Source organism: Balaenoptera borealis (genome assembly GCF_965194805.1).
Source record: "Balaenoptera borealis genome assembly, chromosome: 15".
NCBI classification, from domain to species: domain Eukaryota; kingdom Metazoa; phylum Chordata; class Mammalia; order Artiodactyla; family Balaenopteridae; genus Balaenoptera; species Balaenoptera borealis.
The window spans coordinates 11,858,413-11,871,744 of NC_138871.1; the positions used below are offsets into that span (position 1 = coordinate 11,858,413).

The window sequence follows — 13,332 nt, forward strand, 5'->3', positions numbered from 1 at the left end:
GTGTTCACCACCACCAAGCAATTCTCCAGATACCAGCTGGGTGTCCTATAATTCAACGGAATTCTGATCCTATTGTTACCAAGCTCGGTTCATTTTCCCAACACGCAGCAAGCCAAGCACTGAGATGCCGAGGTTTGCAGCAAAGAGTTTACTCACGAGGCAGCCAAGCAAGGAGACGGCAGAACGAGTCTCAGATCTGCCTCTCCAAAGGGATATTTATGGGATAAAGAAGCAGGATGGGACTTCCCTGGTGGCGCAGTGGTTAAGAATCCACCTGCCAATGCAGGGGACACGGGTTCAATCCCTGGTCCGGGAAGATCCCACATGCCGCAGAGCAACTAAGCCCATGTGCCACAACTACTGAACTTGTGCTCTAGAGCCTGCAAGTCACAACTACTGAGCCCATGTGCTGCAACTACTGAGGCCCGTGCGCCTAGAGCCCGTGCTCTGCAACGAGAAGCCACCACAATGAGAAGCCCGCGCACTGCAACAATGAGTAGCCCCCGCTCGCTACAACTAGAGAAAGCCCGTGTGCAGCAACAAAGACCCAACGTAGCCAAAAATAAATAAAATAAAATAAATAAATTAAAAAAAAAAAAGGGGTTTCCCTCGTGGTGCAGTGGTTGAGAATCCGCCTGCTAATACAGGGGACATGGGTTCGAGCCCTGGTCTGGGAAGATCCCACATGCCACAGAGCAACTAAGCCCGTGTGCCACAACTACTGAGCCTGCGCTCTAGAACCCGCGAGCCACAACTACTGAGCCCACGTGCCTAGAGCCCATGCTCCAGAACAAGAGAAGCCACTACAATGAGAAGCCTGCACACCGCAACAAAGAGTAGCCCCTGCTCGCCGCAACTAGAGAAAGCCCACACGCAGCAACAAAGACCCAACACAGCCAAAAATAACTAACTAAATTAATTAATTAAAAAAAAAGAAAAGAAGCAGGGTGGCCTTAGTTAGGCATGGGGAAGGGGTGGCTGCAGGTAGGGAAAAGTGAGGTGTTCTGCTCAGGCATACCTGAATTACATGCTTCTTCATGAGATGCATGTTCAAAAGTTAGTTCAGATCATTAGCATGATCTGAGGGTGGAGTTTCCAGTGCTCTGACATCAAAAAGTCATTCATCCGACACTTGTGCAGGCCCAGTTCTAGGGTCAGTGGTCTCAACCAGTCTTAATGAAATTGAGCGGAGCCCTGCAAGGCCGTCCCAGTGGCAGGCCCCTCCATGTTCCCCCACCTCCGTCTTAGTTTCTCAAGTTTCAGAAAAGAGACTCAAGCAATTAATCATTTAAGAAAGGGCAAAAGCAGGGGAACTCCCTGGCAGTCCAGTGGTTGGGACTCGTGCCATGGCCTGGGTTTGATCCCTGGTCAGGGAACTAAGATCCCACAAGCCGCATAGCGCAGCAAACAAACAAACAAACAAAAAAGGGGCAAAAGCAGGAACTAAAAGTTCCATCAGAAGGAAGTCACACACCCTGCAGCCCTCAACCCAAATTTTGAATATAAAAACTTTCCCCCCCAAACCATGGGGGAGTTTGAGGTTTTTGAGCACAAGGCATCGTTCTCCTTGCTTGGCCCTGCGATAAACCTTTCTTTGCTCCAAACTTCATTGTTTCAGTTCATTTAGCCTCACTGTGTGTTGGGCACGCAAACTTTTTAAAATTTATTTATTTTATTTATTTTTGGCTATGTTGGGTCTCTTGCTGCACGCAGGCTTTCTCTAGTTGTGGTGAGCGGGGGCTACTCTTTGTTGTGGTGTGCGGGCTTCTCATTGCGGTGGCTTCTCTTGTTGAGGAGCACGGGCTCTAGGCACAGGGGCTTCAGTAGTTGTGGCGCACGGGCTTCAGCAGGTGTGGCTCGCGGGCTCCAGCAGTTGTGGCTCGTGGGCTCTAGAGCACAGGCTCAGTAGTTGTGGCACACGGGCTTAGTTGCTCTGCAGCATGTGGGATCTTCCCGAACAAGGGCTCAAACCCATGTCCCCTGCATTGGCAGGCAGATTCTTAACCACTGCGCCACCAGGGAAGCCCCACGCAAACTTTTTTAACAAGCTGTTCCCTTACCTGCTGTTCTGTAAGACAAGCTCAAGAATTTCTGTTAGTCACCAGTTTCTGTTAACCCACTGGGGCAGAGTTTCCCTATCTACTGAGAGATAGCATCAGATTCCACAGCTTAAGGGCTCAGTCCTACAAGACTGCCTTCCCTTGCCCCCCGTACGCACACACACTTCAGAGGGCAATCCTGAGTCCAGGTCGTCACCTGTGCTTCTGACCAACTGGCTACAGATTGGAGGTTTCAACAGTCCCCTCCTTTTGATCAATTAAGTTACTAGAGTGGCTCGCAGAACTCAGAAAAAAAACATTTTACTTGCTATATGACCAAGGATATAACTGAGGATGTAACTCAGAACAGCCAGATGGAAGAGGTGCATAGGGCAAGGTATGGGGAAAGGGCTTGAATGAAGCTTCCAAGTTCTGCAACAGGCCACTCTCCCGCAGCTGCACATGTTCATCAACCTGGAAGTTCTCCAAACCCCTTCCTTTTGGGTTTTTATGGAGGCTTCACTACATAGGCATGAGTAATTAAATCACTGGCCATATATAATTGATTAAACCTCTGGCCCCTTCCCTCTCCCCAGAAGTCAGGAGGATGAGACTGAAAGCTCCAACCATTTAATCACAGGGTTGTTTCTCCTAGCGACCAGCCCCCATCCTTAGGTGTGGCCCCAAAGTCACCTCATTAACATAACAAAAGACACCTTTGTTGCTCTCATTTTGTAGGAAATTCCAAGGATTTCAGGCGCTCTGTGCTGAACAGTGGATGAAGACCAAATATATGTTTATTATAATCATATCATCACACCTTCCCTGGACATTCTACCGAGAAAGTTGTCACCCTCTCAACACTTCCCATTCCCTTCCCAGTTTGATCATCCTCTTTAGCGTTCATCACTCATTTCGTATATGCTTTTCTTTTTATTTTTTTTATAACTTTGGCAGCAGTGTGGTGGATTAAGTTATGCAGAGTGAGAGAGAGACAAGTTAATCAGTTATTTTGATTTCAAACTGAGAAATGTTGTTTTTTATTTTATTTTATTTATTTATTTATGGCTGTGTTGGGTCTTCATTTCCGTGCGAGGGCTTTCTCTAGTTGTGGCAAGCGGGGGCCACTCTTCATCACGGTGCGTGGGCCTCTCACTATCGCGGCCTCTCTTGTTGCGGAGCACAGGCTCCAGATGCGCAGGCTCAGTAATTGTGGCTCACGGGCCCAGCCGCTCCACGGCATGTGGGATCTTCCCAGACCAGGGCTCGAACCCGTGTCCCCTGCATTGGCAGGCAGACTCTCAACCACTGCGCCACCAGGGAAGCCCAGTATATGCTTTTCCTATTTACTGTGATGACTGTTTCTCCCACTAGAATGTTAAGATCCACTCTGGTACTGTTGAAATAAAACTTTACAGGCTCAAGATAGAGCCAATGGAGCCCTGGGTGCCAGGCCTGCAAACCGAAACTTAGGTAACTTTCATATCCCTGTAATGCTCCACTTGACCAGAAGCACAGTATGTCCAGTTAGCCAATCCCCAAATGCCAAGCCAACTCTGGGCTTATTTCCTTCTTCCTTCTCACCTCAAATAAGGTTGAATATGTGGCCCGAGCCTATCAGATATTTTCTGTTTCTCTCTTCCTTGTTCTTTATTTTTCATCCTATAAAAGCCTCCCGCCTTCCACCCCATTTTGTGGTTCTCTGCAGACTGTCTGCTTCACGAAGTGTTAAAATTTGTATCACCTGAATTGTCTTCTTTAACTTTTTATCAGTATAAATTTTTGTCTGTTTTATTCACTGCTGTCTCCCCAGCTGGTAGAACAGTTCCTGGCACATATATGGCACTTAATAAGTATCATATTAGTGTGCGAAATAAAATTCATATTTATGACAAGAAAAAAAAATTTTTTTTTTGGCTGTGTTGGGTCTTTGCTGCTGTGCACGGGCTTTCTCTAGTTGCGGTGAGTGGGGCTGCTCTTCATTGTGGTGTGCGGGCTTCTCATTGCGGTGGCTTCTCGTCACAGAGCACAGGCTCTAGGCATGCGGGCTTCAGTAGCTGCAGCACGTGGGCTCAGTAGTTGTGGCATGCGGGCCCTAGAGCATGCGGACTTCAGTAGTTGTGGCCTGTGGGCTCAGTAGTTGTGGCTCATGGGCTTAGTTGCTCCGCGACATGTGGGATCTTCCTGGACCAGGGATAGAACCCGGGTCCCCTGCATTGCCAGGCGGATTCGATTCTAACCACTGCGCCACCAGGGAAGCCCAAGAAAAATGTGAACATAAAAATTCTTCTCTGCCCTTTGGTCTCCCCTCTCCCCACCGCACTGTGCATTGTGTATCTGCATTATGCATTGACCAAACCTCCCCACTCAGCAGAAATACCTACTCAACCATAAACAGCAACATTCTCCTAGCATAAATAGACAACTCCTTAAAAAATTACGTTCCTTCTTGATCTTATAAAGGGTCACATGACCCACTGTGATGGTGCTCAAATCTGGAATTATGTAAACTGTCAATAATACATCATTTAATGTACAGCCCTCCGTCTCAAAAAACTTATGTAAACTGTGTCTTGACTTCTAAAGGGTGGAACAGTTCTCAGAACTTTCTGAGATGCTCCTCCCAGGTTATTATCCTCAAATTTGGCTCGAATAAAATTTTCCAGGGACTTCCCTGGTGGCACAGTGGTTAAGACTCCGCGCTCCCAATGCAGGGGGCCCGGGTTTGATACCTGGTCAAGGAACTAGATCCCTCCTGCATGCCGCAACTCAGAGTTCACATGCCACAACTAAGGAGCCCGCCTGCTGCAACGAAGACCTGGCACAACCTAAATAAATAAATAAATATTTTTTAAGAATAAAATAAAAATTTCCAATTCTCTCTTAGATCAACTGATCAGTTTTTTGTCAACAGTGAATAACTGGATCTCATGTTACTGTCAACAAAAAATTAATCAGTGGTCAATCTAAGACATGGAAAATTTTACTCAAGCCAACCTGAGGCTCATAACCCAGGAGACAGTCTTTCAGGAAGTTCTGAGGACTGTTCTGCTTGTTAGAGGTCAAGGCACAGTTATATAAGTTTTTGAGACAAAGGCTTATACATCAAAGTAACATATTGACAGTTTACACAGTCCAACAAGGAGAGTAGTGGGTCATCGTGATTGCTTACAGGATTGAGAAACGAATGTTATCTCCTAGGAGTTACTTTGCTGGTGCCAGGAGGAAATCGCTTTTTTTAAATCTTTGTCAAGTAGGCATTTCTGTGTCTTCTTAGGGGATCTAGTTGATGTATAATGCAGATGCCCAATGCACAATAAAAGGGAGGGGGTAGTGGCTCAAATGGGCAGAGAGAGAATTTTGTTTTCCTTTTTTTATTTTGAGAATTTTATGTTTAAATATTTTCTTGTCCTGCCTTAAAAACAATTTTATTTCATCATTATCCTCATGCAATCCTATGAGCACGCTGTTTCATTCATTCCACTACTACTCTGCCAGGCCCCATGCTGTGGGGTAGCCAGCAGTGACCATGACACAGATACACAGCCCCTTCTCTCATGGGCTTCACAGGGCTTTGAAGTAGGCAGAAAATAAGCCAACGCATATATACAGTAATAATTGTAACAAGTAATAAACAGAACCAAAATTAAAAGAGTCGGGAGGTCAGAAGGGGGCGCACTCACACCCTAACACATAACTGAACCCAACAGGAAGAGGCTCTTCTTCCCTAGCAAGAACTCAGCCGACGAGACTGTCAGGACTTCGCCAATAAAAAGCCGCTAAAGTTCAAACTCCCAATCCCTCCAATGGACTCTTTGTTTACTACAGTCCTCCCAATTTCCTTTTCCCCTCTTTAAAAGAGCTCTCCTCTCCTTGCTATGCTGGGACCTGCACCTGGCTTGCTATGGTTGCAGACCTGTTAACTGTATTTCTTTACTGATCTCGAATAAACCCACTTTTGCTGGAGAGATAACTGGCAGCCTATTTGTTTTAGGTCAACATAACAAACTCTGATAAGGCTAGAAAGAAAATACAAAGTGCTCCATACCAGGTGCTTTGCATATGTCATCTCAGTTTCTACACACAAGGAAATCCTGAAACATCTGTTACAAGGAAACTGAAACACAGAGAGAAGTACTCTGTCCGAGCTCTCAGGTTCAAACCCAGATCTGCTTCACTCCAAACCCTAGGGTCACTTGGGTCTCCCTTACCTTTGATTCCTAGGGAGGAAGTTAGTTACACTCTTGAGCCACAGGCCAAAAGGCAACTAGAAGTTTGGAGGCATGAGTGTCAGACGTTTGAAACCCTTCCCTGGAGGAAGCATATTACCTGGATTTTGGGATAAGACTCAGGGGGAGGGCATAGGACAGGTTAAGATTTCACTCTCCCAGGAAGGGAAAACATGAGAATTTAGTCTACATTTGAAGCCAAAGAGAAGAGATGCTGACGCTGTTCCCTTCCTCTCTTCCAGGCTCCATGCTAAAACGCTCACATACACTATGTCTTATGTGAAGAATTTCACTGCTATCATCCCCATTTTACAGACGAGCACACTTGCAACCAAGCAGGACCCTTTGGGGCCCTCCCAGAACACACCTCCTCCCCATGTCCTCTGCCTACCTTCTGTCTGTAGAAAAACTTTAGCCTCCTGGGCCTTCCCCGAGTTCCAAAGAGTAAATTTAATCAGAGAAGTGAGAAAATGCAGAAAGGAAAACACTCAAACAAGACAAAATAATAATAGTTTAGCCATTAAACAAAGTCAAGGCCCTTTAGCTCCTCCTCAGGGGCTACAGATAATATTCTGAGCCGTGTACTTTGAGCTGTTTTGCACATACTGAGACCCTCACCAGATGGAGGCACGTAGACCCCAGATTGGTTGGAACCAGAAAGTTGACGATGCTGACTCCCACCAGCCAATGAGAAGAATGTCTGGAGCTGATCACACACCCCACAACCCCGCTCCCTCACCCTGTCTTTAAAAACCTTTCCCTGGGAACTCCCTGGTGGTCCAGTTGTTAGGACTTGGTGCTTTCACTGCCCTGGGCCCGGGTTCAATCCCTGGTCAGGGAACTAAGATCCCTCAAACTGTGTGTCGTGGCCAAAACAAATAAATAAAAAAATAAAAGAATGACATAGCCGTTGCAGGTATGACAAAAACTGGCTAGAACGGATCAGGCCCAAGATGGAGGAAGATTCAACTTCCAGGAGACCTTGAACCTCATTATACACTAGCATATGCAAACAACACGCCCACAGGTGCCAGGACACTTCTGAGGCTGACCACAGGAGGCCAAAAAGTGGGCAGGGACCCAATTCCTGGAAATCCCCGCCCCTTCCCCTAAGCAGTTAGAATGCTCCTCCCACTTGCCTAAGAAATTACCCAGCCGATAAAAACTAACCACCCTAACCACTCCATATTTCCGGGCCACTCTCCCCTTTTGAGATGGGTTGCATTCTGCTTACGGAGTTTATCTCTCTAAATAAATCCACTTCTTTCCTATCACTTTGTGTCTCACTGAATTCTTTCGGCAACCAGACAGAAAAAACCTGAGCTTCCTTAAGTCCTGAGACCAGGTGTGCGATCTCCATTAAAAGACAGTGGGTTCGAGTCCCAGCCCATGGGGTCCAGTCCCATCTGAGCTGTGCTGTTTCAGTTCGGTAACATACATGAGACTCCAATCAACTGTCACTCACAAATGGCTCTTGTTCCTCTAAGCCACTATGATTAACTACATTTTATGTTCATTTTGGCTCACCCTGGGTCTGGAAAAACCTCTGCACACAAGACAGCAGGACTGACGCTCAGTTCTCTGACCAAGGGATACTCACACGGAGCCTCATACCTGAAGACAGCCGAGGAGGCGGAAACGCTGTCATATGATGAAGAATTACAGAGAACTAACTTCCCCAAGGTGGCAGGGAGCCAAGACTAAAACTCACGTCCACCATGGCTTCATAATTTATGCCAAGGGGTAGGGGACACGGTCTGGGTGACCCAGGCTGAGTAGACGAGAGGTCCAGTCCTCCTTCTCCTGCTCCCGGGGTGACCCGCTTCCCGCCCGCTCCGCCTCGCGTACAACCAGCGTCCCCAGAGGCTAGTGAGCGCATGCGCAGAGCAGAACGTGCAGAGGGGCATCAGGTGTCAGGTTCCGTGTCCGGGCGCCCAGCAGCCCGCAGCCACAGCGCCCAACCAAGCCGCGAACGGCAGCATGTCGAGGGGTCGCAGCAGCGGCGGCCGCTGGCCACCAGCTCCAGTAAGGTGGCTAAAGGCGCGTGCGGCTGCGGCCAAGTACAGGAGCGGCGCACACCAGCGCCGGACTCCCCTTAAAGCGGAGGTACCGCGATTCTTCCCAGTACTTCCGGTGAATTCCCGGTGCCGCCAGGGCCAGCCGGAAATGGAAGGGCACAATGTACCGAGCCGGCTGGGGCCGGAAAGTGGCTACGCAAGGCGCCACCATTAGCGGTCGGGGCCGGAAGGAGAAGTAGGGCGCCGCCATGACGGGTTGGGCCTAAAGGGAACGGGGCTGCCTGTCAGCTCTGCGACCGGGAAAATCCGAGGCAAGGAGGGCTGGGCTGGGCGCCGCCATGACAACCTGATACCGGAAAAGGCGGGGCTATCCTCCCTCATTGATCCTCCTCCGGCATCGGCCTCAAGATGTGAGTAGCGGGAGCCCCTACTCCGTACCTGCCCCCGTATTCTTTCTCTTCCCCAGTGATCTGGACTTAGGCCAGGACTCCGGGAAGAAGGATTGGCCTTTCTGTTCCCTGGAGATCCGAGCCTTAGGATTGAGCGCTGTCCTTCACGAGCCCCAGTTCTCCGCGTGTTCAGGCCCCGCCCTCTGAGCGTTTAGGCTCCGCCCCTCTTCCGGGTGATAAGGAAGGACTTTAAGGTCCAGGCTCTCAACACCCGAAGACTTGACCCCCAAAACCCCGGGTATCGTCCCTGACCCTGCAACCCTACGACTCCAGACTTATGCCAGGACCTCTAGGACTCCTAGAGCCGTCCTTTTAGAGCTCCAGGTTCCTCCCCCTGGATCATCTGACTTTACCTTTTGAAACTTCCGGGTCTGTCGAGTATCTCAGACCTCACCTATAGGGCCCACAGACTTGTTCTTAGACACCACTGATCTCACGCTGGAGTTCCAGACCTTGTTCCCAAGAACTTGAAGAGCTTATCTGTAGGACCCTCCAGATTTACCCCAGAGCCCCAGCCTCACCCAGGGCTTCCAGATCATGCCCCTAGGACCCTGAGACCCACCCCAGGACCCCCAAACCTGCCCCAGGGCCTCAAGTCTCACTTTCAGTACCCCTGTCTTCAGGTCTCATCTCTAAGACCCTCTGGTCAAGAGACCCTTCCCCAGGACCGAAGACCTCACCCCTTGGACCTCTAACCCTCACTTTTAGTTCCTTCGAACTCATTTAGGGCTCCCAGGTTCTCTCGGAAAACTCTAGGTGTTACTTCTAAGGCCCTAAGCCTTCTCTGCATGATTCTCAAGCCTAAACTGGCGGATGCCTAGACTCCCAGACCCTTCTTCCAGGACCTCCACAGCCTGCCTTGGAATAATCAGACCTTTTATGCAGGACCTCCACTATCTCCCCAGAAGCTTCCAGCCTGCTCCACAACCCCCAAGGCTCATGCCTTACCTCTCTACCTCCCTGGCCTTATCCCAGGACCCTTCAGACTCTGAGATTTGCCCAAGACCCCATAGATATACTGTATATCTGTTTAGGTACTGTATACATTAAAAGTATATATACTGTATACTCACTCTGGGGTGAGTCTACACCCCAGACTCGGATCAGAACTCCCTTTCTTGCCTGCTGCCTGGAATTATCCTCAGACTGTCACGTCCCACAGGCAGGCAGCCCTGGAGGTCACTGCTCGCTACTGTGGCCGGGAGCTGGAGCAGTACGGCCAGTGTGTGGCAGCCAAGCCTGAGTCATGGCAACGAGACTGTCACCACCTTAAGATGAGCATTGCGCAGTGCACGTCGGCCCAGTGAGTGTGGGCAAGTACGGGGCAGGTTGCCGGGGGGGGGGGGGGGGAGGTGGGCAGTGGGGTGGAAGTCTCCCTGGGCCTGAAATGCCCTGCCCCTGCAGCCCAGTCATCCGGCAGATCCGCCAGGCCTGTGCGGAGCCTTTTGAGGCCTTTGAGGAATGTCTTAGACAGAACGAGGCAGCCGTGGGCAACTGCGCAGAACATGTGCGCCGCTTCCTGCAGTGTGCTGAGCAGGTGCAGCCGACACACACACCCTCTACCGCAGAGGTAAGACAGCGGCTCCGCATCTCATCCCACCCCTGCATCTTTCTAGCTGCTCAGAGTAAAGACCTTGGGGTCAGCCTCAGCCCCACGCAGACCTTTACCGTGGATCCCGCTTCCAGAACATCAGAACGTGTTCCCCTCTTACCCATTCCATAGTCCCTGCTTTAGTCCCGCCATCTCCTCCACCCCTCCACAGCCGAGATCCCTGCCCCAGCCTTCTCCCTGGTCTCCCTGAATCCCCTCTTACCTTGCCTCCGTGCGGTGGCCAGAGAGAACATTTAGGAACTGAAAACTAGTCACATTACACCTTCGCTTAAAGCTCTTCAGTGACTTCTCATCCACACTGAGAACAAAATCCCAGGTTCCTGCTGGTTCTCTGTGTTCTTCCCCAGGCTGACCTGATCCACCTCCTCCCTTACCCACTCTCCCTTTCTCTTCCTCACTGCCTCTCAGCTGTATGGGCAATGGGGGTAAGGATGGGGCAAAAAAGTCTTAACTGTTTTTAATGTATACAGTACCTAAACAGATATACAGTATATCTATGGTATTAAAATGTCATGGATGGGTGCAATTTTTAAAAAATGTCTAAAAAGACTCCTTGTGGGGGCAAAAGGTTGAGAAACGCTGGTTTAGATGTTTACTGTCTCCCCCACTGGCCTGCAAGCTCCAAAGGCAAAAGACACATCTTTCACCAGCTCCCTCTCAAGCCCCTCTCATTTGCCCCTCTCTCGGTTCCTGGGGCCCCATCTTCTCTATTCGCACCCAGAAGAGAAGCCTTCTCTTGGACCTCCATGCTGTCTGTCTTGGACCTCCATGCTGTCTGTCTTACCTCAGTCAGTCCATTCTCCGTGAAGGTCCCAGAGTGATCCCAAAGGAACTCTGACTGCACACTGCTTCATGGCTCGCGTTGACCAGGCCAAGTCTACACTCCGGCACAGCCTCTCGGGCCCTGCAGGATACGGCCTTTGGCCCTACCTCTACCCGACATCCACCTCAAGCTCTGTGTTTCGTGCCCCAGTGAACATGCAATTACTCGAATGCCGGTCTCTCCTGCTGCCAGGCTTTTATCTCACTGTTTCCCTCTGCCGGGACTGCCCTTCCTATTCCATCTGGCTAATTCTTATTCCAGCTTCGATGTCACCTCCCTCAGAAAATCCCGTCATGGCCCATCTCCATCCTCCCAAGATGCCTGTGCTCCCTCCACTATGGCTTATATTTTACTGCTTTGTAACTGCTTCCCTCCCATCGCCTGTTTCAGAGGCGTTCTTGGCTGAAGACTGGGGGAATGCCCTTCTACCAGGTCCTGTAGACATTGGGTTGTTTTTTTTTTTTTTTAATAAGACACAGATAAGTGAAAGGTTCAGGTTCCAAGAGCAGACACCAGTGAGATGGACTTTCAGAAAATATTCAGTAATGATTGCATACTGTTCACACTAGTTTATTAATTCTGTTTTGGTGATACTTCTTGCAAGTTTTTTGAGCATCTGAACAAAGACCCCACCTTACTATCTTAGGGCCAGTTGCTCCCTCCCTCCTGGAATGAGCAACCAAGGCTCTCCCTGGTCTTCCTGGGGTCACCCCTGTCCTGCCCCCCGCTACTCTCTGTCTCCCCGCTGGTAGCCAAAGGAGCTTTTAAAAAGGGAAACTGGGTCACATCTGTCCCCTTCAAAGCCTGTGATTTTCCAGTGCGCTCGGAGTCATTAAGCCCACACCCGGCTCCTCCTCACTGTGCGCTCCTTCCCGGTGACGGCATCCCAGCTGCAGCTTTCCCTCTGACTAGGGGCAGTGAGATTCAGGCCTCCTCTCTTCTCTAGTCTCCACGATAGCAAGCACACAGGCTCATCTCATAAAACATGGTATAAAGACGTCTCACGTTGACGCAGCTGACAGCGTGAAGTGCTGCTTGTACCTCCCTCTCCGCACACCTCTGCTCTGTACCCTGATGTAGTTTTCTTCATAGGATTCACCCGCTGACACATTTTTGTTCACTGGTTGTCTGTCCCTCCCTAGAGTCAGAGATGTGTGTCTGCTGCATCCACTGCCAGGAAATTCTAAGAATTTTTCACATGATCTGAATTTTTAAATTGTCATCAATTTGTTCTTAATATCCTCGTATTATCTTAAGGTCTGTCAAACCTGTAACAAAGGCCCCTCTTTCATTTCTCTCTTTTTTTCTTTTGGCTGAGCCATGTGGCTCGTGGGATCTTAGTTCCCACCTGGGCCCTCGGCAGTGAGCGTGTGGAGTCCTAACCACTGGACCGCCAGGGAATTCCCCCCTTTTTCATTTCTTTTTTTAATTTATCTTATTTATTTATTTATTTTTGGCTGCGTTGGCTCTTTTTTTTTGCTGCGCCCGGGCTTTCTCTAGTTGTGGCAAGCGGGGGCTACTCTTCCTTGTGGTGGGCGGGCTTCTCATTGCGGTGGCTTCTCTTGTTGCGGAGCGCAGGCTCTAGGCATGTGAGCTTCAGTAGTTGTGCCACACAGGCTCAGTAGTTGTGGCACACGGGCTTAGTTGCTCCGCGGCATGTGGGATCTTCCCGGACCAGGGCTCGAACCCGTGTGCCCTGCATTAGCAGGCGGATTCTTAACCACTGTGCCACCAGGGAAGCCCCCCTTTTTCATTTCTGACATGGGTTATTTGTGTCTTCTTCCTTTTTTTCTTGGTGAGTCTTGACAGGAGTTTATCAATATTATTAATCTTTTCACAGAATCTGCTTTTGGCTTTGTTGGTGCTCTTTATTTCTTATATTTGTTTTTAATTTTTCTTGTGTGTGCCAGGCACACAAGAGGTGCTAGTAGATGTCGATGTGGCTTTTTTCTGCAGGCACAGCCACTTCCTGCCTCCTGAGGACCCTTCAGACCGTAGGAGAACTGGACATGAGTGACTGCACTTGATGCCTCCACCCCTGAAGAATGGCCAGGTGGCGTCCTGAGGGCTGTGGACATGGGCCTGGCTTCCCTGGACATCAAGACTCACAATAAATAAAGACTATACCAGGCTTTGGTTCCTGCCTTCAGCACCTGCGGGGC

General features: G+C 49.6%; 1 protein-coding gene across 1 annotated transcript; it reads left to right on the forward strand.

Annotated features, from left to right (window-relative positions):
- The first annotated feature begins 8,557 nt into the window (after nt 1–8,557).
- Nucleotides 8,558–13,301, forward strand: CHCHD5 (coiled-coil-helix-coiled-coil-helix domain containing 5). Its single transcript, XM_082357904.1, has 4 exons — nt 8,558–8,696; nt 9,898–10,038; nt 10,140–10,305; nt 13,127–13,301. Coding segments are annotated over exons 1-4 (333 nt in total). The 5' UTR covers nt 8,558–8,694; the 3' UTR covers nt 13,151–13,301.
- The last annotated feature ends 31 nt before the right edge of the window (nt 13,302–13,332 follow it).